Source organism: Nycticebus coucang, chromosome 1 (assembly GCF_027406575.1).
Source record: "Nycticebus coucang isolate mNycCou1 chromosome 1, mNycCou1.pri, whole genome shotgun sequence".
Lineage (NCBI taxonomy): Eukaryota > Metazoa > Chordata > Mammalia > Primates > Lorisidae > Nycticebus > Nycticebus coucang.
Window position 1 is genome coordinate 164504298 of NC_069780.1, and position 27748 is coordinate 164532045.

The window sequence follows — 27748 nt, forward strand, 5'->3', positions numbered from 1 at the left end:
TGCAAACTACCACCATCGGCTGCCCAATCTTGGTACTTCCTCCTGAGCGGATGGATATCTCAGGTCCTTCCCTAATGCTTGTGAACCCTGGAATCCTCTTTTGGCCTCTGGAATCCCATTATGATCACAGGCGCAATCCAGTGTGCCAAAATCCAGAGGCAGACGCAATCCAGTGTGCCAAAATAGAGACATAATTCCATTTTTTAATATGGTAGATGCTGGGGTTGGAGTTCAAGGACTGCACTTATCTCTGTTCTAAGATAGGCCTCTGACTCTTCATACTGGTAGGAATACAAGGTAGAGATCAACAAAAAATTCTAACGTGAAGCCCAAATTCAGAGATAGATCCTTTCAGCACATGACATTTTTTTTTTTTAAATAAAGACTTTATCTGAAAAAGTATATATGAACACTAAGCATTAATGATTATCCAGTGGAACATAGGATAATTGTCAAATTAGTGTATTAGCAAGAAGGAGGCTTGAGTCTGAATACCATCCATATCACTGATTGGCTGTGCATGTCAATCTATCCACCTAGAAACGAAGGGAGAAATAATAGTGCTTGCCCATTCTACTTAGAAGACGTAACAGAAGAGCAATGTAAATTTGGACAACCCAAAGACAAATAAAGTCACCATCAAAAAAAACTCACTTTGGTTATACTAGTGAAACTATCCAAATATCCATCCACGAAGAATTAGTTTAATACATGTGGTAGACCATTACAATGGAATACACTGCTGTTAGGAATTTTTTTTTTTTGTAGAGACAGAGTCTCACTGTACCGCCCTCGGTAGAGTGCCGTGGCGTCACACAGCTCACAGCAACCTCTAACTCTTGGGCTTAGGCGATTCTCTTGCCTCAGCCTCCCAAGCAGCTGGGACTACAGGCGCCCGCCACAGCGCCTGGCTATTTTTTTGTTGTAGTTTGGCTGGGGCTGGGTTTGAACCGGCCACCCTCGGCATATGCGGCCGGCACCCTACTCTCTGAGCCACAGGCGCCGCCCCTGCTTAGGAAATTTTATAATGTAGTCTAGATTTATTTATATTTAAAGATAGATACAGCATTTTGTTGCACAGAAAAAAGCATATTTTCTTTTTCTCATCATTAGATTAAAAACATTCTAGAAGATATTATATATCAAAATGTTCATAGTGGTCATATCTAGATGCTGAGATTAGGGATCATATTCATCTTGATTTTTAAATATTTTTTATGTTCCCTGAATTTTTTTCTAATAATAAGCACCATAGAACACAACACGGTTATTCTTTTTTAGAGATAACAAAGACGTTATTTCTGTTTCGCGATTATGTTAATAATTTCCTTAGTTTTCCTGATCTTGCCATGTCTTTCTATAGTCAAATAAGAGTAATTTTGTTCAAACTTGAATAAGACCTTTTTACTTCTTTGCTCAAGTGCACCTTCAACCTTCCAGTTTATCTCTCTTTGAGAACAAGCCAAGGCCAATGGCTCTGGGTGGCCTCCAGGGCCCTCAGTGGCTAGAGCCAACAGTGGTCCCAGACCCCTCTTCCTCCTGGCCTTCTCGTGTTTCCTGAATACCCCTGAAGGTTTGGCTCTTTAGAGAAAAAGAATCCCATTAACTTTAGGAATCAGGTATGAAAAGGAAACCACCAAACTGGGTTCTTGTCCAGGATCTGCCACTAAGTGACCTCGAGAAGGTTGCTGAGTGTCTGGGCCTCAGTTTCCCGATGTGCAAATGAAGGAGGTATTTCTTTTCCTGCTCTATGAGTTTATACAGCTTCAATCAACAAAAATTTTGTCATGAGGACTCATCGTCTCCTGTATTCAAGCAATGTGCTAAATACACAAAGATGATTAGGAGTCTGTGCCCTAAATATGTAAAAGACAAAAAAAAAATTCACATTTTTAAAATCTGTGTAGTGGGCACCATTCTCTTATTCTACAAGGTGATCCTTTTCCTTACTGCAGTGGGGCTCATCCCTCTGTTCCCTCACTTCTACCCTCTGTCCTCCTCCACTCCGCCCTGTGCCCTGGGAGGCTGACCCATCTGCCTTCCGGTTGTGTTCTGTCCATTGGGAAGCATCATGGAGAAAGGAGGGAAAACTTCTTCCTTACAAGGTTGTCAGGAGACATATGCCTGAGGCTCACAGCTCTTGCCCAGTGGCCCTCCCTGTCTATCCAGATGCTAGAAATTGCTCTCTGTTGAATTCCTTACACCTGCTCAAACTTTTGCCAACATTCCCTTCATGAAACTTACTGCAAGTCACTCAATGGCCTATGCCTCTACTTCTGCTAGGAGCCTAATGGTAAGGCTACCATTCTTCAGATGGTAAGAAAAGTCACCTTTTCTCCCCCAGTTGCTTCTTATTGGCTCATATTTGCACACAGGTGTCTCACGATTGTTTGCATAATCAGATGAGGTCCATCAGCCTTGTCAGCAGGCACTGTGGCCCCCCTGCACGCCTGGCACTGGTAAGCTGCTTTCACGTACCTCCTCTCTTCATGCTAAACCCCCGTTGTGGCCCTCCCCTCTCGTCAAGGAACCTGAGTGATTCCAAAATGTGGACACTGAGAAAGGAGCCCAGTGGAAGACCAATGAAATCAAGAAGCACTGTAAAGGTGAGAGCAGAAAAGATTAACAATGAACTGCCAAATATTAAGGAAGGAAAACAGATGGCTAATAAATAGGAGAAAATAAAAGGAGAAATAGTTAAGACATTTGCATGTATACGTGTATTTGTGTGCATATCACCTCGATATATTAATGTTTAAAATTCCATTGAGTGGAATAGATAGCATATGGTTCTGTATCCTGTGGCCACTAAGTATTAGCTGACTGATATGTTCCTTTCCTTTGGAAAACTGTATTTTCTTATCATTTGCTTTACTATTTCTTCTCAATGTAGCTAGAGGCGGTACAATACTGGTGTACTGATTCTAAGTAAATGTATGATAATGTAAGATGCACAAAGGCCTCAGAAGAGCAATTAATAGGTGGCAGGTATTTAAACAGCAAAATGAATCATTCCCTTTACAGCCAATAAAGTTGAACAAATGAATGTCCCCGAGATTTACAGGCATCCAGGCATTAGCAAATCAATGGAGCGATTACCATGGAGGAGACCCTGTTGTAAAATCACATTTGAAGTTATGTTTATGCACAAAGGGGGACTTAAAATGCAGGTTTGTCTAGGCGGTGCGGGAAACAAATTATTTCCTCTTCCTTTTATTCTCTTTTTTTGTCTTACACTGTAAAGATTTACAAATCCGTGAAGCTCACCAATTTATAGGCCTGTCCCAAGTGCTTGGGGTAAGGCTGAGCAAAGCAAGCTCCTCCTCAGCTGTCCCTTGTCCTTCTCTGGTAAGAGCAGCATCAGCCTGTCCCAGTGGGGTGGATGCAGGTCTCTCCAGGCCTTTCATTTAAGAATGTTTATGTGAAAATTAAATCACAGAGAATCCCCATCCCGGGAACAATTTCATTAGTATGTGCTAAGGGATTCCTTCCAAGCTTGAAGAAGTTGCTACTTAAGAGAGATTTACCAAAGTTCTTAGAACATTTCTTTTTTATTTTCTTTCTTTCTTTCTTTTAGAGAGACAGAGTCTCACTTTATCGCCCTGTGTAGAGTGCCGTGGCATCACAGCTCACACAACCTCCAACTCCTGGGCTTAAGCAATTCTCTTGCCTCAGCCTCCTGAGTAGCTGGGACTACAGGTGCCTGCCACAACGCCCAGCTAGGTTTTTGTTGCAGTTTGGCTGGGGCTGGGTTCGAACCCACCACCCTTGGTATATAGGGCCAGCGCCCACTGAGCCACAGGCACTGCCCATCTTAGAACATTTCTTAAAAAACTATTTGGGGGGACAAAGCCCAGCAGTATCACACAGAGCTCAGCAAACTACAGCCTACCGGCCAAAGCCAGCCTGCTGCCTGTTCTGTGAATACCTGCTGACAATGATTTCTATATTCTTGGGTGGTTGAAAAAAAAGTTCAAAAAGGATATGTTTTTGAGGCACATGAACCTAATAAGAAATTCAAATTCAGTGTCCATGAATAAAGTTTCACGGGAATAGAGTCACGCATACTAATTCACGTATTGCCTACAGCTACATTGTTCATGCTCCAACAGCAGAGTTAGCCTAAAAATCCTAAAATATGTATGTACTATGTTGCTTTTTACAGAAAAGTTTGCTAACTCCTTTCTAAATAAATGGTTAACTTCAGAGAGATTAAAAACAAACAAAAGCGGGAGGCACAATACTTATAAGTCCAGGGAGTTTTTCTCCTATTTATTTATTTTTCCTTTTGCCCTGAATCTAGGACGTGCTTAACTGGAGAGAGGTGGGGAATTTTATTGTCAGCGTACGTCGCACCTTGCAGTTTTAAGTCTCTGACGTCTGATCACTGCAGTCTTTTAAAATTAACCAACCAAAAGGGAGGAATTCAGGCAATGCCACCCCAAATCCGCCACTTTGCTATGCCTGTGACTTCAGTGAGGGCAGATGCAGGGAGAGGTTCCCTCGGAACCCCTCATCTACCTGAGGCTGCAACACCACTCCCCTGCCCGGAATCCCCTCAGCCAGGGAAGACGAATGCCTATGACAGGAGAGGAGATGGGTGGGCACCACACCGCACAGACTTTGTCACAGGCTGTCACTTCTTCTTCAGAGAGCCCATTCACCTGTCCCCAGAGAACTTACTCTTCCCCAAGTTGCCTACTCCCCCCACAGGCCTCCTGTGGAAAGGGTATTTGAGCTTCTAGATCTCACTAGGACTGGGGGGTGTTCCCTTTTCGTTGTGTGACAACCCCCAGCACATTATAAACGCGTGTACTTTTTCTCCTGTTCATCTACCTGCTGTCGATTTTTTTCACAGACTCAATTACCAAACCCTCAGAGGGTAGAGGGAACAGCTTCCCTCCCTGCACAACCAAAACCCACCCTAATGATTCTATTTGACTTAACAGATATGGCTTCTTCTATTCCTCCACTTCTAAGGCAGTGAAGTGTTTGTTCCTGAACTTCTCTTTCTGGATTCTGGCGTTCTAATGTCTTCAAGTCCCCACGAACAGAGCTCAGGGCTATAGAGAAAACTGCAGACACACTGAGGGTCGCCCATGTCAGTTACACCATCCTCCAGCCCTTGTGCGTGGAGGGAACGCGAATGTCTCCTTTACCTTGAAGAGTGAGCAAATGCCATAACCTCTGTTCCTCCTGTGTTTCCTCAACATATTCCTGAGAAGTAGAAAGATAGCACCTAACCTAGGCATTACTGTGCCTGTTTTAGGGAAGAGGAAACTGTGGCCCAGAGGGATAAGGGACTTTGCCGAGGAGGTCCCACAAGGGGATAACAGAAGAATTTTCTGGTCCCTCAGGTCTGGACTTGCCTGCCAGATTCTGCTCTGTCTACAGGGACAGATGTTTGGGAGAAGTGAAGAGCTCAAGGGTTGGCAAGAACTTTTCCCAGCACTGAAGAAAAGAGGCAGCGGGGAAGCTGCCGGGGGCGGCAAGATGCCATGGGAATTCCGAGCACTTCGCCATTGCTTCCTACAACCCTAGAACACCCGCTTCCCCTCTGCTCACTGCTGCAGCCAGCTCAGGGACATGGTTACCAAACAGACTGGGGACAAAGGAAATCTATTTTGTAGCCTTATATGTGACGGTGTATACCTAGCGTGCTGAAGCTGATCTCTGGGGACAGAAGCAAATAAAAACACAGTCCCAAATCTGGGAGCAAAACTAGGCAAAAAGCCAGATTCACACGAGGACACTTGCGTGACAAAAGGTATAAACAGATACAGGACCAACAGCAGCTGCACCCAGCAAGCAGGAAGGCACGGAGAGGGGCGAGGGGGCAGGGGGGTGCAGGGCAACCGCGTTCAATCAGATTTATTGTAGAAATGTGACTGATTTCAGTGGGGGAGGGGTTGTCTCGGCTCAGTGGGAAGGGACATTTCTGAAGCTACGGAAGAAAAACAGATCATAGGGAGTATGATAAAAACCAAACCAAAACAAAACTCTGACTTCCCTATGCAATCCCCAGAGAAAAAGGAAGTATAGAAAAGTTACAGCTTATTCTAATGATCAGGAAAGAACCCAGGAGTAAACTGAGGTCTTGTTTTGAAAGAGGGTTGGAGAATGTCTCTGCCTTCATCACCCCACTTAGCAAATCGTATTGTCTTCATCACTAGAAGCTTTCCTCAAAGGCTTCCTTCACATCCTGACTGCCTAGAATTTAAATTCACTGCCTTTGCATTTCCCCTTCCTTCCTTCTTTGCTCCCTTCATCCTTTACTCTATTTATTTACCTTTTCCTTATTTATGCCACATTGCAATTCTGGGAGTTCACCTTTGCCTCTGAACCTTGCCAATGGGAAATTCACTTGCCTTGGAATCTCCCAGGCAGTACAGGAGAGAGTTATCCAACTTCCACAATAGTCACAGGCTCTTGGCTTATTAAGTGACAATCACCTATTCATGTACTCAACAAATGTTTATTGAGTGCTAAGTTTGATAGGGTGCTGGGAACACAACACTGAACAAGCCATTCCAGTTCCAGAATGGAGTTTAACCCAAAGGAGAGACACACACACAGTAAAACACAGGAAATAGTTTCAAGCAGTGACAGTGCTATGGAGAAAATAAGGCCGGGTAATCAGGTTGAGATAACAGAAGCCTGTCTGAGGGAGAGACATTTGGTCAAGGGTGGGAAAGGAGGAAGGAAGGAAGGGAAAAATGTCAGGAAAGGAAGTTCTAGGCAGAGGATACAGTAGGTGCCAAAGCCCTAAGGCAGAAAAGCGCAAAATACCTGGCTAGGAACAGAACAACTACTAGCAATAACCCTTAAAGATGCCACATTTGCTTCAGTGAAGAATTTATTGTTTCCATCTCTCTAAATATCATGAAGGTACATAGAGCCCCAGAAATTAAATGGTTTGGGATGGTAGGACAAAGTTCCATTCCCAAGGGAGGTTATATGATCCTAGAGTTGATTTCCCATGTAAGTTATTTTTAATTTTTTCTTTGAAAAAAAAGTAACCTTTTTACTGTCTGCCATTTCTATTGTTTACCATTCATGTCATTTAATTGCTTGCTTTCATCCCGTTTGGTTAAACTAAGCTTCAATCCCAGGGAGTTAGTGACCAACAGATGAGGTTAATACACGTCCCGCATAACCCCATTTCTGCACACCAAGTGCCTTGTTTACAGGACCAAAGGTATATCATATGCTCGTGTTTCTTTCTTCCAGAGGAAAAAAATACTGCAGAATGGAAGAGCGAGAGATTGTGATTTGGGTTTTCTTTGTATTTCTGCATAAAGACAAAACAGTTGCTGATTTGCATGGAAGACATCCCAGGAGAGGATGGATGTACATGTAGATCCAATCATTATTGTTCAAGGTCAACAAAGGTTATTACAGGACCTGGACACTAAAGCCTTGATTTTTTTCTTCCTGTTCTATTTGTAATTTTGTGGAGCTAAGATGTGGACATTGCACACACTTCTCAACACTTCAGTGAAACTTCCCAAACCATCCCCTTCCTCACGTTAGCTGAGCACCAGCTAACATTTGGCCCTGGCTTATTGTTTTTGAGACAGAATCTCAAGCTGTCACCCTGGGTAGAGTGCCGTGATGTCACAGCTCACAGTCACCTTCAACTCTTGTGCTTAAGCAATTCTCTTGCCTCAGCCTCCCAAGTAGCTGGGACTACAGGCATCCGCCACAATGCCTGGCTATATTTTGGTTGTAGTTGTCGTTGTTTGGCGGGCCCTGGGCTGGATTCAAACCCGCCAGCTCCCGTGTATGTAGCTGGCTCCCTAGCTGCTTGAGGTACAGGCACCGCGCCATGGGCTCTGGCTTTCATTAATGATGGGCACTAAGATCTCCCAATTGCCTTGTTAAGCAATTAAGTTGCTAATAGGCTCTGGCAATGATAGGCCCAGGGGGCAATCAATGCTTCCCTGGTCAGTAGAGGGCTGAAGTACTAACTTTCCCTGCAAAACAGTATAGGTTCAGGTCTCAGATAAACAGGCTACAGAGGAGCCCCCTCAAATGCAAGTGTCTAGGTGGACCCACCAGTTCCTACTGGACACTTAAACCTTGTGTTCTGAAGTTGACTGCTCAGGGAACAAAACAGGCATCAAATTGAACAAACACCCATGAAGAAGGGGAAGAGCGGGAGGAAGGAGAATGGTCTCACAGATTCATTCAGGGTAGTGTTCAAAATATTTCATTGCTTGGTTTGGGTCCATCAAAAAGATTGCTGGCTAAAAACTACCAGGGCTATACCAAGGCACACGCGACTGCCAGCCCTCATATACATTTTATTACTATTTCTTTGTGTGTAATATACTTCACAAGTTTTAAAACCAAAAACCCCAGAAGAACTCACAGAAGTTTTATTCTGTGCCGAGCTTCCTCAGTCCATAGATTCCACCTGGACTGCCTCCGTCCTTTATTTCATTGTTGACCTTAACCATTCTCATGGAACTTTGAGTTAGAACAATAACAGTCTTCTTAATATGCATTTCACTTAGGGACATAGCTTTGCAGTCAGCCAAACCCAAGTTCAAGTCTTGTCTTTACAGTGATCAGTCCTGGCAAAATATATTACCTTTCAAAGACTCCACCAGAGGTTTTCTTTGAGGACTAAATGGATTTCATAGGTAAAGTGCTTAGGCACAATGCCTGGCTTTCCCAGAGGTAGTTCTGATACTTAGAATTTATTAGAATTTAGATAGTGCTATATGGGAATTGCATAATTTTATGTACAGTAAAAAAAAAAGTGTTTTTGGAAGCAAAATAATAGTCCAAACCAATACCAAAGTGAGAAATATGAATGTGTGCCAGAATAAAGGGGTTTTCGAAAACATTAGAAGTGATCAAGAGAAAAACCACAAGTGAAATACTAATTATAGGGCATTCTTACATGTTCATGAAACAGGTATCTCACAAATTCTATTCCTGTTATTCTGATTTGAATAACTATATATATAAAGCAGTAAAATCATATTAATTTAAAAATATTTCCTACTCTGAGAATTTCAGAATAATCATACTGAATTAGTATGGCTTTGTCTACTCCCCTTGCATGCAATTACTTTGGAATTATAAAATTTTTCTTCCCATAAGAGACCAATTATAATAAAATGTTACATATCTGTAAAGCACTTTCACATACCTTATTCTACTTAATCCAGAAAACTAAGATCCAGTAATGGGGAGAGAACAATCAGAAACCTCAGGACCAGACCAGTGTTTCAGTTAAAAAAAGGCAAAGTGGGCGGCGCCTGTGGCTCAGTGAGTAGGGCGCCAGCCCCATATGCCGAGGGTGGCGGGTTCAAACCCAGCCCCGGCCAAACTACAACAAAAAAATAGCCGGGCGATGTGGCGGGCGCCTGTAGTCCCAGCTACTCAGGAGGCTGAGGGAAGAGAATTGCGTAAGCCCATGAATTAGAGGTTGCTGTGAGCCGTGTGACGCCACGGCACTCTACCGAGGGCAGTACAGTGAGACTCTGTCTCTACAAAAAAAAAAGAAAAAAAAGGCAAAGTATGAGAGCTGTCCCAACCCATTGGTCCCTCCCCAACTCCAGTCTCCACACCCACTTCCCAAGGTCAGCAAGTGTGGTTCTATCTCCTCTTTCTTGTACTTCCTGACCCCATGGAGAAGAGGATATTGAAGGATGGATGGAAAGAAGTAAACACGGAGCAGCTCACAAAATGGGCAAGGGAGGTGGTGGGCACTTGGAGCACCTGCTCAGTTGGTAATACGAAAAGACAAACTGCTTCAAAGTGCAGTCAGCCCTGGCACCTGTCTGCCCCAATTTTTAACCGATATATATCACAAACTTCAATCAAAGATTACAGGCTAGATCTCATCCAGCAAGAATTGAACCAGGCCTGCCTTTGAAATAAAACTGTAAATACTTCCAGACAGAAGAAGCTTCAACACTTGGTGTGAGACTGGGGAATTTTAGCTTCTATATTCTAAAGAACAAGATGAAACACTCCCTGGTTGATCATACTCACAGGTGAATGGGTGTATATTTTGGAGGTGTGCCCTCACTATACACCCTGGCAATTTAATTTGAAGAAAAGAGACCTAATGTTCAAAGTTAGGATAAAGGTATTTTCAAAAGAGCCAAAATTTCTAGGCCTTGGGCAACCTGGTGAATCTCTGCTCCTGAAGCAGCAGAGGCCCTGGAAATCAGCTTTGTTAGGGTTTCATGAAGAGAGGGGAAGTTTATTCAGATCCACAAACCAATAAAAACGGGGCTTTGTGCTGGTCAGTGGAAAGCCCGCTTCAACTGGCAGGCTCTCTTCTGAGAGCTGCTCCAGGGAGCAGAGGACCCGGAGAAACAGCAGAGCTCTCCTGCAGAAATTCAGTGGCAAAACTGAAAAGATTAGTCTTCAAACAAAAGAAATATGAACATTTCCCTTCTGAGCTCTTCCCACTACACGGGGTTCTAGGTTTATGTAAATGTGTCTCCTCCCCATTTCCAAAATACAAAACTTTTCTAACCTGGACTGGGCTTGGCAAGATGGTCTAAACCCCTGTTAATCCAAGTTGAGTCTGTAACATCACGTAGGAGCTTGTTAAACTCCAGAACAGACATAGAATCTGCCTTTTAACAAAATCCCCCAGTGATTTGATACACACTGGCCTAAGCTATCCCCAGTCCCCCAGAGGGGCACTGTGAAAATCATCGCCATTGGTGAGCCCCCCAGCTATGTGTCAGCCCTCCAAAATCTTCCATACTTCCTGACCGTGAACTGAATGTTACTTGAACATCCTTGATTTGCAGGTGAACACTAACCCTGTCTTTTCTCCTATGTTTTAAGATGAATTCATTTTTTCAAAAGATGAGTGGGGATGGAGAAGGCTGCATGTCATTTTGGTATGTGATCTGTTCTGTGATCGTGAAAGAAAACTGAACTCAAACTCCCCAAGGATGATGCAAAAATAAATCTTCTGCTGACCTCCTGGACCTAGAAATAATCCGTGTCCCTGTTGAGAGCCTCTGACTTCCAAAGGGCTTGAAAAACCACAGAAGGAAAGCCTGGTTAGCCCTTCCCCAGCTGTCCTTCTGCAAGGCTCCCAGAAAGCCCAGTCAAGTGAGGCCTCTGAGGCAACCCCAGCAATGCAGCCACATGGTCCTCAGGAAGGGCTGCGGTACTCACGGAGGGTGCGGATGGTGTCGCTGGGCCGGCTGAGGGGGCTGGGGCCGTGGGAATTCATGGCCCTCACGGCAAACTGATAGTTGGTATCTGGATGGAGGCCCTTGATAATCATGGAGTCCATCTGGATTTGCTCTTGGATTAAGGTCCAACTCCGGTCGAAATCTGGCCTTTATTGATTAAAAAAAAAGAAGAAGAAGAAGAAGGAAGAGGCAGTGTTTCAGAAATACCAGAGGGAAGGGCAGCTGCTGGCTGTGTAAACCAACAGCATTTAAACTACTTCAATTCTGGAAGCAATACTCATAAAAATGAGTTAACATTTCCTATCTGAAAATGATCCTGATTTTAAATCATAGGTCATCATTTGTAAGTCCCTGCCAATAAAAGCAAGTAGATCATTTTTAGGGCCAGTTTTAAACACTATTTTAAGACCATCCGCTTTTCCTTGTATAGCCTTGACTACAATGAGAAGGACCTCACACAGGAATTCATTTTCAAGGACTCTGCCTTCCAGATGTTTCGTAAACAAGGCTCTCTTTGGCAGTCCCCATCCCCAGAGGTCAGAAGAGCACAGATTCTATCTATGCACAATCTGTTCGCAAAATAAACAAATATAAGTTTTATAGGGTGACTAATGGCATGAATCGACATGGGAAAACCCAAGAAGGATCTGTACGTGGATATTCTCACTCTTAGCGAACTGTACCACTGTGCCTACCTGCTGAGCTTTCACATATTTTCCCAAAGACCCTATGGAGAAGGCAGACCCTCGCTTAGAGCTCTCCTCTGAGAGGCAGTATGCAGAAGGTAAGAGGGTAAGTTCTGGAGTTGGAGAGAGCTGAGTTCAAACCCTGGCTTTCATGCTTATTAGCTGCTACTTCTTTAAGATTTTTCCCATCTGTAAAACAGAAATAATAAAAGCACCTCCCTAGGAGGGCTGTCCTAAGGTTAAACGAGATACATATTCCTCAGCATAGTACCTGGCATCCCATTGTAAACCCTCGGCAGGTGCTAGTCACCATGGAAAGAACTCACTGACTGTCAGAGCTCATGACCCAGGGCCTCCTGCTTATTCCATACGTGCACGTTCCAGTGTAGTACCACTGGCCCGTGTGGCTGGTCTGAGTGAAGATGTGCTGAAAGTGTAAAATGTACACTGGATTTTAAAGAAAATAAAAAGATTGTAAAATATGTCAATAACTTTTACATCGGTTTCATGTTGAAATAAAAATACTTTGCATGCAGAGTGTTGAAGTATATCATTAAAATTAATTCCGCATGTTTCTTTTTTTTTTTGTAGAGACAGAGTCTCACTTTATGGCCCTCGGTAGAGTGCCGTGGCCTCACACAGCTCACAGCAACCTCCAACTCCTGGGCTTAAGCGATTCTCTTGCCTCAGCCTCCCGAGTAGCTGGGACTACAGGCACACCCGCCACAATGCTCGGCTATTTTTTGGTTGCAGTTTGGCCGGGGCCGGGTTTGAACCCGCCACCTTCGGTATATGGGGTCAGCGCCTTACCGACTGAGCCACAGGCGCCGCCCCACATGTTTCTTATTACTGTTGCAGTGCCACTATTAGGAAATGGAAACTTTCCTATGGGCTTGCATTGCATTTCTATTGGATAGTGCTGCTGTCTGTAGACATCCTCACTGGAGTGGAGAAGAAGAACATTCCAGATAACAAGAGCTACACGATCATAGTTGGAAAGGATTGTGCAGTGAAAATGGGACAATGCAAATCCATGCAGAATGAGGGCTTTGTGTTAATAGCCAATAATATCAAGTGCTTTCAAAGTACCAAACATTATTCTAATGCCTTAAATCATTTATTTCTCATAACTACTCTAGACAGAGATGCTAATAATAAATACATGCATCAAAAATATATTTTTTGTGGTTTTTTGTTTGTTTTTTTTACAGAGGAGGAAACTAAGGCACTGAATAGGGAAGTAACTTCTCAGTCACACAGCTGACAAATGGTGAGTCCAACTTAGTTTGATGGAATATGATTAGATTAAGAAGATCCTTAATATTGGATGAAGAACTGGGGTGATGGGTTGGGGGGCTATTCTCCACCCTTCAGCTCTCTGGCTTCCTCTCAGTTGTTCTGTTGTTAAATGCTTCTGTTTACAGAGATTAAGAGGAAGGCAGGGAGCAAAAAAGTTTGATGTTTGCCCCTGATAAGCAACCTACCAGGCAAAGAAATAACTCATCTCCAAAAGGAGATGCCTGGATGAACCACAGAATTCTTTAACATGGGCTTGCCTAGTTTTTCATTAGCAGGAATTGGTGAAAGCTGAATGGAGTTCCTTAAACCCAGTGCCGGTTGCTTCCTCAGGCTCGCCAAGGAGCAGTTTGTGTGTTTGGAAAATCAGAGTTCACAGGGTATGCCCATGGAGACAGGAGGGCTGGCTTCTCCCTCCTGATGTTCTTTTGCTAAAGATGTGCTGCTCGTGTAAACTGACTTTATCATCAAAGAGAAAACCACAGTGAGTGGAAGGAAACACATTTACAAACTCAAATTAGAACAAAATCACTTCACAGAGGAAAGCCCCAGGGGACACCTAAAAGTAAAGTTAGAATAGATGTGATATTTAGATAAAACTCTCCTATTATCCTTCCTAAGCTTCCCTGGTGGTATTGATAGAGGAAATAACTCATATCTGTTATCAGAATATGCTGCTATTTACCCAGGGCTACCTGCAAATATTTGCAACAATCTTCATGTAAAAAATGACAGCAAAACAAAAAGGAGATGATTTTCTAAGTGTTGTCCACTTAAGGCAGGAAAGAAAACTCTATTTTCAGTGAACAAGAGATTGAAATCATTAACATTTAATATCATTATGTAGAGCGGGAGAGGGAAGCTCATGGAGATTGAATACCAGTTCAACACCTTTAACATTTTGCCTCTGATTTTGTTATGGGTTTTTCATTTGAATGTTTTCAGAGTCTCTTAATACACAAAAGTGCAAAGGTGAGGGGGAGAGAGAGTTAACCAGGCAAAAGTGTTGCCTGAAATCTTCCTCAACAATCGCTTTATCTTTTTGACTAAAGAAAATCACCTTATCCTAACTATGAAGTCAGATCACTATAGCAACACTGTCTCAGCAATTGTTCCAACAATGGGAAGAGTTGAGAATGTGCCACCATCCCTGGTAAAGATGGACAGTCACCAGCAGGGTGCGCACTTCAGACACTTTAAGTCGCAGTCTGGGGTTAGGCCAGGCACCCTGCACCTCAGCCTGTGGGAGGTGGCTGGGCAGGGGAGTTTGGGTGCGCCATAGACAAGGTAGCCAGCTGCTCAAAACCCAATATGTTGATTCAAGTAATCAAGGCTCTCTCACTGGTTGATTTTGTCACTTAACCATTGGCAATGTTAGAATCCACCCTGGCTGTCTAAGCTGGGTGAACTCTTAGAGACCACTTGGTCCATGGGTCCAAGGACTCTCGGAAATTGTACGCAAGATTTAATATTTGATTCTCAAGATTTAATATTTAATCATCTCAAAAGCTTGAAGAGTCACTGACCTTATCTAATCTTTCATTCCACCCACAGAGACACAGAAGGAAAATAGTTTACCAAAGTCACAGAATCTTATTTGAGACTTTTATGTTAACGTTATTGTGATTGTAATTTAATTTAATATTATGAAAAACAGTGAAATATGGATATCAAAATAAAAGTGATAGCTATGCCACGTATTTTTGAAAGACTTGATAAACCTGAACCGCTAAAAAATGAATTGCCTCTGAGCTAGATAAAAGTAGGCAACTGGTATGAGATTGGGGAAAAATTCTAGAAGAATTCTGCACTCATCTTTAAAAATAACTTTAAGTTTTTGGTTCACTTGAAAACACTGCAAGTAGAAATTGTTCTAATTGTTACAATTAGGTGATTTGTGCAAGAATATCGGTGGGAAATTACAATTGGTGGACCCACATTTTTGTTTTTAAAGACCTTAGCTCAATAATAAAAGAATGGTGAATGGATGTACATTATCTAAAAATTAAATTTTGGTGTTCTGGATCATTTAAGATAAAGGATTTCTAATTTTAATTGACTGTTAAAAAAATATCTGTCACCAACAATCCCAACAATATCAGGTGAGGACTTCTAACGTGAGTGAATGGGCAAGTACATCAAAATATGCTTACTTCTCCCCAAGATACATGAGTGCCTGTGTGCAAGACACCCCTCTCTTGTCATTCCACAAGGTCCTCTCAGGATGGCGTTGCATCCAGAAGAATACAAAAGCAGATGCTGAAACACCTTGAAAAAGATTACTGAAGGTCTTGTGAGGAAATGAGAAAGAAAGGCTAATGGCCTTTCTTAGATGTTCTGCCCCTACTCAAGTAAATGTTGAAAAATATTCACTGACTATTGTTTGAATGCGTTTTTACCTTATTAGTTTGCCTGGAGTACTCACATGTTTCACAGAGGCTCAAAAGGGTAAACAGACAAATGAAAATATGGGAAGGATTTTCCCAAGAACAAGTGTATAAGGAGAAGAAATATTTTATAGGAAGAAAGAATCCTCAAGGTAGTAAAGAAGGCTGATCATGGCTGGGCATGGTGGCTCACACCTGTAATCCTAGCACTCTGGATTGTCTGAGCTCAGCAGTTGAAGACCAGCCTGAGCAAGAGTGAGACCCTATCTCTACTCAGAAAACTAGCTGGACGTTGTAGTGCACACCTGTAGTCCCAGCTACATGGGAGGCTGTGGCAAGAGGATTGCTCAAACCCAGAGTTTGAGGCTGCTGTGCGCTATGATGTATACCACAGCACGGCACTGTACCCAAAAAACAAAAGAAGGCTGAGCTCTGCTCCCTTGCATTTAATTGGAAAACGTCTATGGAAATGTTCAAAATATAAAAGAGTATCTCAGCTCAAACTCAGAAGAAGAGTCAAAACCAGTTGTATATAAGATAATCAGAAGAATTTTAGGGAAATGTACATAGTTGCCCAGGACACAGCCTCTGAAAATAAGGTGAATGACAAAATAAAAATTCAAAATTACTTCCATGGATAGAAATACAAGGGCAAAACCAACCCAAATGAAATTTAGCAGGATGCATATAAAACTTGTTGGTTTTTGAAGAAGTCACTTGTATCGATATAAGACAAAAAACAAACAAACAAAAAACCAGCTAGTTTAACAAAAACCTGCGGTGGCGAGGGTACAGACATACATCTAGACTTTAAAATTTGGTCACAAAATCAATGTGAATTTTTTGGACCAAAGGCTGTTGAAAAGGCCCTGTGTGCATATTCTAGGGAGAAGTGCTTTTTCTATGTTGATCTCTCAGTGGAAAGTGTCTGAGACCCATCTCCACTTGAGGCAGAAATCAAAGGGCTGGTACCGGGTAGCTTGGGTGGAGAAGGCCTAGGGAAATGTGCTTAGATAACAGAGATCTTATGTCAAATAATGATGGTGTAGACACCTTCTGGGTTTTCCATACTGAACTAGGAGGCTCAGAGCTTCCATACAGAAAAACTAGTGGAGGGAAAACCTTTTGACAATAATCAAGAGCAGCTCAAAGCTGGCTGCCTCAGAAGAGACGAGCCCCTGCATTCATGGCTGTGTTAAAGCAAAATTGGGTGGCAAGTTTAGAAGCAATTTCTTTACCTTCTAAGAGTCACTACACATGGGATTGAGAACTCTTTCTCTAGAAAGTTGGTGGTGAAGCTCAAGCTTGTGACAGGCGTTAACTAGGAAACTGGGCTAGAAGAGGTTAAATTGTGCAAGCAAAATACTTCAGAGAGTGGAATTTGTTGGAGCAGAAAACTGTGCTCTAGGGAATATAGCGCATCCAGAAAGTCCTTGACAGTGGAGGCCACTCTACTGGCCTGAGAGGGAGGGGGCCAAAGCCTAATTGTAGTACAACCAGACTTGTGTGGTCTCTTTCTTTCAAACCTGAACCTATCATCCCACGACATAATGTTCTCTGGAGGTCCTTAGATTATTAGATGGCTCCTTTGCCAAATATTTTCTCGAATGTTATTCCTTCTAAGCATCACTTCAGAAAGAGAACTGATAAGTCTTTCCTCTGGACCATCCTACATCATGTCACCTTTGAATGTAATTTATATTCCTGTCTTCTGTACTGAGCTGTAAGCTCAGTAAGCATGGCTACATTGCCTCAACTCATCTCTGTATTCCTTGAGATGTCTGCATGACCTTTCAAAAATGCAAATACCGCCATCCCCTCTCCTGCTTAAAATTGCCTCACGACTCCCTATTCCCTTGACGATATGCACAAGCTCCCTCATGATGCCTTTCTGGGTCTGATCCTTGCTTGCCCATCTCTCATGACACAGAGGTCCAGGCTTTCTAAGCAATTCCAAGAACATTGTCTTCCTGCCTCCAAGCCGTAGCTTAAGTGGCTTCCTCTGGTTTAAGCCTTTCTGGTAGTTTCTTCCCTCCCCCACTGCCTGGTTATCTCTGATGTGTCCTTCTTAGCTCTGATAAGAAGCCTTCCAGACTCCTGCAGAACTAGGTCAGATCAAGCTTGTATTTCTTTAGGCCCCTGCTCCTCACCCTGCCTGCGAGACTCACTCCTCTGTGCTATAGTGTCTTCGTTCCGTGGTAGACTGTCCAAGGGAAGGGCAGACTCCAGGAAAAGGGCAGACTGTCCAAGGGAAGGGCTGACTGTCCAGGGGAAGGGCAGACGGTCCAAGGGAAGGGCAGACTGTCCAAGGGAAAGGCTGACTGTCCAAGGGAAGGGCAGACTGTGCAAAGGAAGCGCTGACTGCCCAAGGGAAGGGCAGACTGTCCAAGGGAAGGGCTGACTGTCCAAGGGAAGGGCAGACTTCAGGGAACGGGAAGACAGTCCAGGGGAAGGGCAGACTGTGCAAGGGAAGGGCTGAGTGTCCAGGGGAAGGGCAGACTGTCCAAGGGAAGGGCTGACTGTCCAGGGGAAGGGCAGACTGTCCAAGGGAAAGGCTGACTGTCCAAGGGAAGGGCAGACTCCAGGGGAAGAGCAGACTGTCCATGGGAAGGGCAGACTGTCCAAGGGAAGGGCAGACTCCAGGGAAAGGGAAGACTGTCCAGGGGAAGGGCTGACTGTCCAGGGGAAGGGCAGACTGTGAAAGGGAATGGCTGACTGTCCAGGGGAAGGGCAGACTGTCCAAGGGAAGGGCTGACTGTCCAAGGGAAGGGCAGACTCCAGGGAACGGGAAGACAGTCCAGGGGAAGGGCAGACTGTGCAAGGGAAGGGCTGAGTGTCCAGGGGAAGGGCAGACTGTCCAAGGGAAGGGCTGACTGTCCAGGGGAAGGGCAGACTGTCCAAGGGAAGGGCTGACTGTCCAGGGGAAGGGCAGACTGTCCAAGGGAAGGGCAGACTCCAGGGTAAGAGCAGACTGTCCATGGGAAGGGCAGACTGTCCAAGGGAAGGGCAAACTCCAGGGAAAGGGAAGACTGTCCAGGGGAAGGGCTGACTGTCCAGGGGAAGGGCAGACTGTGAAAGGGAAGGGCTGACTGTCCAGGGGAAGGGCAGACTGTCCATGGGAAGGGCAGACTGTCCAAGGGACGGGCTAACTGTCCAAGGGAAGGGCAGACTGTCCATGGGAAGGGCAGACTGTCCAAGGGAAGGGCAGACTCCAGTGAAAGGGAAGACTGTCCAGGGGAAGGGCTGACTGTCCAGGGGAAGGGCAGACTGTGAAAGGGAAGGGCTGACTGTCCAGGGGAAGGGCAGACTGTCCATGGGAAGGGCAGACTGTCCAAGGGACGGGCTAACTGTCCAAGGGAAGGGCAGACTGTCCAAGGGAAGGGCAGACTGTCCATGGGAAGGGCAGACTGTCCAAGGGAAGGGCAGACTCCAGGGAAAGGGAAGACTGTCCAGGGGAAGGGCTGACTGTCCAGGGGAAGGGCAGACTGTGAAAGGGAAGGGCTGACTGTCCAGGGGAAGGGCAGACTGTCCATGGGAAGGGCAGACTGTCCAAGGGAAGGGCAGACTCCAGGGAAAGGGAAGACTGTCCAGGGGAAGGGCAGACTATGCAAGGGAAGGGATGACTGTCCAGGGGAAGGGCTGACTGTCCAAGGGAAGGGCAGACTGTCCATGGGAAGGGCAGACTGTCCAAGGGAAGGGCAGACTCCAGGGAAAGGGAAGACTGTCCAGGGGAAGGGCAGACTATGCAAGGGAAGGGATGACTGTCCAGGGGAAGGGCTGACTGTCCAGGGGAAGGCCTATAGCTTATTCTTCCCTAAATATCCTGCACACATCTTGCAAAAATAAGATACTCGATACACACATTTGTATGAATATAGGCTCATAGTAAGTATCCAATAAAGGGTGGTTGAGTTGAATTAAAACAATATTCAGAATTCAACTTTAGGAATGACATGAAGCCCCAAACCAGAGATTGGCAAATTTCAGCCAACTGCCAGTGGTTGTAAACAAAGTCTTATTAGAACCCAACCATGCCCATTTGTTTAGGCATTATCTATGGTTTTCTTGCTACGATGGCACCATTGAGGAATTGAAACTGAGTTCATATAGCTGGCAGACCATAAAATATTTATTATCTGATCCTTTGAGAACAAGTTTGCCAGCCAGCCGCTGAACTAAGACAACAGTTTTTAACCTTGCTTGAGCCACTTAGAAGGTCTGATGAAGGTTATGAACCCCTTCTCAGAATAATGCTTTTAAATGTATAAAATAAAATACATAGGCTCACAAAGAAAACCAGTTATATTGAAAACAATTATAAAAATTAAAACTTATGTTATAAACTTGGTTATCAATACATTAAATAACAAAATCTAGCAATGGATTTGATAACTGGTAATTTGGTGATGATTACAAGTAGTGATAAGCGTAACTGGTATTTTGACACATGTTCAACAATTATAATATGATAAAAAAATACCTGTGAAAATTTTGAGTCACAGAAATTTTTGAAATGCTAAATTTAAGTGTGTGAAACTAAGGATCAAATTTTTTCCCCAAAGTCCAGGGAGCCCTGGGGAATTGGGGAATTGACAGACTGCCGGCTAAACACCCTCCTCTGAGAGAAGAGACATGATCCCATAGATTATCCCGGGTGAACATGACAGGGGCCAGAGAAAGCCTCATGCTTAGAAGCGCCTCTGATCCTCTGTCTTTTTTTTTTGCAGGCTGTTTTTATGTAGGATTTGCTCTATAGCAAATGAATTGCAGAGAAAAGTTCCAAACAATCACTGAGTAGTCAGTTAAAAAAAAAAAAAAAATAGACAGAGAGAGAGAGAGATGTGTTCTTGGACTGTTAGCTTTCAGCCATCTTTTTTATTTACAAATTGGTTTAGCCTAACCAAATGACAAACAGGTGGATACAATGGGGTAATGATAAACTCAGCAGGCCCTTTGTGCCAGCTGGTGCAGCAGCCCAAACAGCACACTTTTATCACAGTTTACAAAGGGCTCCCAAAGCTGTTCCACAAGAATTCAGTTGATGTCAACTCTCATCAGCCCGACCAGGAATTATATCAGGAATGCCCAGGGTAGGAGGGATTGAACCTTTAAGTGATCAAGTTATAGACGTGTGCAATCAAATACATTCAGAAGAGCCCTTCCCTTCCATTGATGGGATTTGATGGCTTCCAGAATTTCTGGCACCAGGCACCCATCTGGAACTCAATTCTGAGATTTTCAATTTCAAAACTAAAGGTTAGAAACAGAATCCTAGGCCAGGCACTGTGGCTCCCGCCTGTAATCCTAGCACTCTGGGAGGTCAAGGGGATAGATTGCCTGAGCCCACCAGATTGAGACCAGCCTGAGCCAGAGCAACACCTCATCTCTAAAAATAGCCGGGCGTTGTGGCAGGCGCCTGTAGTCCTAGCTACTCCGGAGGCCAAGGCAAGAGAATTGCTTGAGCCCAAGAGTTTGAGGTTGCGATGAACTGTGATGCCACAGCACTCCACTGAGGGCGACGTAATAAGACTCTGTCTAAAAAAACAAACAAAAAATATCTTTCGTGGAGCACTGCTTGTCGCTGTAATATGAAACCTCTGCTGAAACCAAGCAAGCCCATTCTTGCTCATATCTAATTATAATGCTGGTGGTAAGGAAGACTTAACAGCACAAGAAAGAGGAATCTTTTTGTTTGCTTTCCCCCATTCTCCCCCTAAATTAACTAATTGCATAAGCTCAATACTTTATTTTCAATTCTAACTTTTGGGAGCTAGAAAACCAACACAGGACTGCATCACTCTTAAATATTGCAGTCATCTGCCCAATTCTTGTTCCATGTTCTAGTAAATGCTATGAAGAAAGATGGCAATTCACTTAGTTATCAGGAAGAGCCCTAAAACGTGTTTGTGTTCCAGAGGAAATAAAATCACAGTGGGAACTTACAAATTAGCCTTATTCATGTCGGTATTATATGAAGTGTTACCATACACTGGTGTTTTCTTTTATGACGAGAAAACAATAGCAATGAAAAACTTCCGGTGCGATCCATGCTGGGTTTCATCTAGCTTTTATTTCTGCAGTTGCTACAGTAAGATATTGATAACTGTTGCAGTCTCTGTTAGCAGTAAAGGATACGGTGAACCACTTGTGGCTAATGCTTTTTGAATTATTTATTTAAAAGCAAATAACTTCTGGGATAGCCATATATTTGCATGTGGCTCAGGTTAAAAGGACATAAAAAATCCTCCATGTGCCACTCTTTTGAGTGCGTTTTCTAGATTCAGCCCCTGCCTGCCTGTGTCCCTATGCAAGCCAGCATCTATTTGACATGGAATGTTTACTTAATTCGAGGTGCATATTCCAGCTGGGTGCAGTGGCTCACACCTGTAATCCCAGCACTCTGGGAGGCCGAGTCTGGTCCATCTACCTAAGCTCAGCAGTTGGAGACCAGCAGGAGCAAAAGTGAGACCCCCCCCCCATCCCTACTAAAAATAGAAAAACAAGCAGGGTGTTGTGGCGGGCGCCTGTAGTCCCAGCCACTCAGGAAGCTGAGGCAAGAGGATCACTTAAGCCCAAGAGTTTGAGGTTGCTGTGAGCTATGATGCCACAGGACTCTACCCAGGACGACAGAGTGAGACTGTCTCAAAGAAAAAAAAGTGCCATATTCCACTTTTGGAATGAGGGACGAGTTGCCGGTGCACCTACCCTCGTCTGGGGGCAGAGGAAGATGGATGGTGCAGCGGTGGTGCCCAGAGCCCGGAGCCAGGAGGTTTAGGTCAAGTTTATTGAAAAGGGGTATCTGTACCCAAGGGCAGTTAGAGACCCCTTTTATATTGGGCCACAGGAGTTGGGCAAATTCCACAGCTTGCCTGGAGCACTGCTTTGTGGATTAGGGTCTTCTGGTGGGAATCTCAGGGTAGGGCTATCTAGGTCCTTTGCATCCTTTGTCTTAGAAGAAGAGGAGGAGGAGGAGGGTTCATGTACCCCCTGTCAGGCCTCCCAACAGAAAGTAGTCAGGCAAGGCTTCCTGGAGAAAGTGACACTTAAGGAGGAGTCCCGAAGGGTGACCCAGAGTTAGCTCAATAAAGAGGTAGAAGAGCTATCCCTGTAGCAAAGGCAAGCATGAAGATTTACAGGCAGGAAAAACACAGCTATGCAGGAAAGCAGGAAAACCCCATGAGGAAAGCCATAATAGGAGGAGTTTACCCTGAGCACTTATTAGGGGCCAGACACATGTCTAACATTTCATGTGTGCCAACTCATTTAATTTAACAATAACGCTATGAGCTAAGGAAATTAGTATCCCCATTCTGCTGTATGAGGCACAGAGAAGTTAAATAACCTTCCAAAGATCACACAGCTTAAGCATGGTAGAGACAAGCTTGCACGAGGGAGTCCAGCCCAGAGCCTGTGTATTAAACCACCAAACTACACTGCCTCACCTGTGTCATCATAATAAATAATCAGAGTCACAGGATCACATGGTCCAGCCTTATTTTACACATAAAGTAACTGAACATTAGAATTAAGCAACTTCACCAAGATTAGAGGCTGGCTCAGAACTGTTACTTCTGATTCCACATTTGGACAAATTTAAACTTCAGGGATGATGCCATGAATCAGACTATACGTCTCAATTCTGAATGAAAGGCTCCTTTAACCTTCCTCGCTTTTGACCTTGACCATGAGTCAAATCACATCATCTCTTAGAACTATTCAAAGAAAATCCACGATGTGTTCAGCTTCCATCCTGAATCCCAGACTGCCCTACATTTCTAGTAATGGCCTTGGCAGGGTCCCTTCCTGTGAGGACACTAATTAAGTTCATTTGTTACTTGCAGAATAAGGAAGTTTATGATGGGATAGAAAGACCAATGACTTTTGACACACAAAAAAAGAATACCAATTTGTCAATAATACCTTTTAAAACCCACCCATGTTGCATGACCTTGAGATTCTCAAATGAAACTAATATTTAGGCATTGCAATCAGCCTAGAAATAGCCCTGTGTGAGGATGAATTTTGCAAGTCTTATGATGGATGGCATCTGCAAGGGACCAGGGAATTATTTAAGTAGAAAGATACGAATGACAGAAAAGGGGAAGCCTTGCCCTTCTCTTTTATTAACTATCTTATATTAAGATCTACAGATCAACATTTCTTTACTTGTATCCCTAAAACACACATAGACATATTAGGAACTTTCACATGTGCCTAAAATAAGCCAGTGATGGGCTTGTAAACAAAAGGCTGCAAACAGCCATTGAGAGCTTGAGTCTGCCCTTTTCAATGACAGTGACATTGCAAAGCAATGCATTGATGTAATTTTAACCAATCAAGTGACAACTACAGAAAAACTGGAGTTAATTTAAACAAAAACTATTTTTCTTTTTTTTTGTTTTTAAAAACTATTTTTCACCTTTAACCGACCTGATAAAGAGCGTGTGAGGGACAGGGCACCCCAACTGCAACACCAGCAATGGGGGACATTTTTCAGGCTTGTGGTTTTCATTGCCACCATAGGAGATATTTTTACTTTATATGAAAGGCACTTGCCCTGGGGAAATTCTTAGGCAGAAGCGGGGAGGGGGAGCTTTCTCAGATATTTATAGCCAAAATATTTCAAAACATAGGTAGCTATATTTATGCTTGATTTTTATTTTAATAAACATTAAGCATTGCTGCCCACAAAGAAATTTTCAGTATCATTTTAGAAAAGAAATATTCTCCTTCACCTCAAATACCTGGCTTTTGTTGTTGTTATTGTTGTTTGTTCTAAAACAGCAGGTAAAAGTTTTTAAAACATTGCAAAATATGTTACAGCCTGCGGGCTTCCTTAGAATTTGGCTCTTCAATTTCTACACTGCTTAAAAATTAAAAATCTAGGGCGGCGCCTGTGGCTCAAGGGGTGGGGCGCCGGTCCCATATGCCGGAGGTGGCGGGTTCAAACCCAGCCCCGGCCAAAAAAAAAAAAAAAAAATTAAAAATCTACTGTTAGCAAAGAATCTAATAAATAGCCCCCAGGCCCACTTTGGGGATGATTACGAAGATTTCTGCTTTCTAAAAGCCTTCATCCTGCCTGGGCCTGTGGCCAAACTCTCCTCTGGCGCACTCACAGAGAGCACGCACCTTCACAACATAGATCACAGATGTCTTCTGTTTTGGGAGAGGCAGAAGCAGAAACTAGACGAAGAACAAAGTTTTGCTTGGTCCTAAGCCCATGATTTATGATATCATTGTAAATATATAAAGTATACCTGAAATATCACAAAAAGCAAATAAATAGTACTTCCATACACTAGTCTAGTATAATTTCTCAGGTTAACCTGTTATTAATCAGTTAAGTATTTTTCTAAAATACTTTTTGTTAGACTATCTCCTAACAATGCCTTTGCTATCATTACCCCTATTGCGTAGCAAATAAGACGAGTAACCAGTGTATAAACACCTGCCAATGCCAACCTAATCCCTCAGTGACAGAATTTAGATGAGAACTTCACATGAAGATGGTTACCTCTGGGGATAAACCAATTTCTACAATTTCCTAGCCTTGGCCTGCCAAAAGGCTGTCTCTTAAACGTGACAAGGAATTTCTGGGCTACACAGAGACCTGTCACATGTGTTTCTATACCCGGGAAGCACACAGGAAGGAGGAAGAGGAATTCACTATTAAACATTGAAAGGAACTGTCTAGGGAAAAAAAAAAATTGGCTCCCCAAAGCCTCTCATACTATTTTAGTCTGTTCAGGCTGCTATGACAAAATATGACTAACAGGGTATCTTATAAACAAAAGAAATTTATTTCTCACAGTTTTGGAGGTTGGTAAGTCTGAGATCAAGGTGCCAGTAGATTCAGTGTTTGGTGAGGGTCCAGGGCCACTTTCAGTTCATAGATGGCGTCCTCCTGCTGTGTCCCTACATGGCAGAGGGGGTGAGGGATCTCTCTTGGGGCTCTTTCCCATTCATGTGGCCTTTGCCCTCATGAGCTAATCACCATCATCTTAGGAATCAGGATTTTAACATACAAATCTTGCAGGGGACACAAACCTTCTGCCCACACTAATGCACTTGGTGAAGCAGAGCCCAGGAAAGCTCCCTTCACATATTCTCAGGCACTCCCCTAGGGGACAGACTCTGAGTCATTTACAGATGGATTTATTTCCCAGCCAAACACTAAATGCTGCAGCAAGCTGTGAAGGCTTTCTTTCAGGAACAACATCAAACAGCAGCCCAAACACAGGTGGGGCACCTGTGGCCTTAGGACCACATGTGGCCTTCTTGATCCTTGAGTGTGGCCTTTTGACTGAACTCAAATTTTATAGAACAGGGCCTTTTCACAAAGGGCCCTGTGATGAGGCTTCCCCTTTCCTCAGCTAGCAGGACTCAGGGCAGCTGAGTCCACGTTTCCATGTGTGAAGATGGGTCACAGACACGAAGGGATATCAAGCTTTGTTGAAAGAGCACTGGGGCTGGAAGTCAGGAGAATTCAGTTCTTGTTTTAATTCTGTTGCCTACCAGTCATTTCCCCTTGGAGAGCAACTTGAGCCACTAAGTCAAAATGCCTTCTTTTGGAAAAGAGAAATGGTGGTATTACAGTATGGAAACCAAGGCACTCAGAATGTCTGCAATGCATACACATGTTATAAAAACTACGAGCAGTGACCCTGCAGGGAGGGTTGCTTTTGGGGAAATGGAGGTTCTAAGATAAAATCAGCTGAGGGGAGTTACATATTCTGAAAGAGACGGAGGCAGAATTCCTAGTTACAGGGGTTGCAACCGAGGCTGGCTTTCCCTGTATCACCAGATTCCATTTAGAGCTCCCGGATGTCCGGGAATTATAAATGTGAAGGTTTGTTAAAGGTATTTTGTCAAAGTAAATAGACAGAAAGTATATTGACAGTTCATTTGAATGGATGTGTAATTAAAAATGTACTGAGCTCCTTGGATGTTATAGACAGTTTTGAAGGTTAAAATTGTTGAAAAGGAATTACAGTTATTAAATACAGGGACACAACACCCATATACACCTCACATGTTTGTAAAGTATCAACATCTAAGAAGCCGTTTCTCGTGGACCCCCCTAATGACACACTATGAGGTGGGGAGAAGTCATGGCCTGTCCATGTGGTGCAGATAAGGAGTTTGCAGCGGCTGTCTCTGGGGCTAGTCACCTCTCCTCGTCCCACTTCTGATTTCAGCAGCAGCTATGGTGTGGACGGTTCTGGGAGCAGTCGGACTCACCTCCCACAGCCCACAGCCGGCCTCAAGTACTTACGGGGCTCCTGTCACCCCCCCCCTTGCCTTCTGGGCTCCCCTCTTTAACCGCTTGACAATATAGCACAGGGAAGCTCTCAAATGGCATGGGAACACGATGCCAGTGGGGAAATGCACAATCTGAGAGGAATTTTGTAAGCTCCAGAGAGATCTCAGGGGAACCAAGGCTGCGGTGAAGACCCATCCCTGCAGCAGTGACTTCAGCAACACATCTGCCCTCGCCTCATTCTCCCCACACTCTCCTTCCTGCTTCCAAATAAACTACTTGCACCTGAGTCCTTGTCTGGGGCTCTGCTTTAGCGGCTCCCACACTCTGAGAGGCATGGAGGGTCAGGAGGGGACGTGGCCTGCACAGGGACATGTGGCTGGCAGGCAGGGGAGGCAGCCCCCCTCTCCGTTCTTCTGCTTCTGAATCCAAAGACACTCTTCCGTCTTTTACCTTCAGATGTGCACCAAGGTAAAGACACTGCCATTTCTATCTTTTGCCAATATACTAGACACAGAGCAAGCTTAAATAATGATAACTCTCATCTTGGCTCAGAGTTGCAAAGATAAACCGCTCAGCTACCACAAGCTTGCATTTTTTTTCAAAATTGCAAAGTGTTACATTTTGCTTTTGTTGTCTAATTTACTTGTGTAGGTAAATTATAAACATTAAGTTTTGCTCCAAGTTTTACAGATGAGAAAGCTGAAGTTTTAGAATTTTCAATGTTGCATATTTAACTAGTATCAGAAACAGAATGATTAGAATCTTTCTATTCTCGCCATATCCCAGGCTTTGCCTGCCAGCTCTGCGGTAGTGTGGATTATACTCAATGAAGGATGGTTTTAGGCGTTAGAGTAGTTTTTCTGTTTCTTTTTTTCTTTTCAATTTTCCTAGCACCTGTTCCCTTTTTTCTCAGTAATTGTATCCCAATTTTGC

At 43.8% G+C, this 27748-nt stretch overlaps 1 protein-coding gene across 4 annotated transcripts in view; it reads right to left on the reverse strand.

Moving 5' to 3' along the window:
- Positions 1–27748, reverse strand: part of EGFLAM (EGF like, fibronectin type III and laminin G domains) — a 179664-nt gene that overhangs the window by 63356 nt on the left and 88560 nt on the right. For all 4 annotated transcript variants that reach the window (XM_053591956.1, XM_053591940.1, XM_053591966.1 and 1 more), the window contains one exon: positions 11164–11330. In XM_053591956.1, the coding sequence (XP_053447931.1) occupies positions 11164–11330 (167 nt within the window). The remainder of the gene's footprint in view (positions 1–11163; positions 11331–27748) is intronic.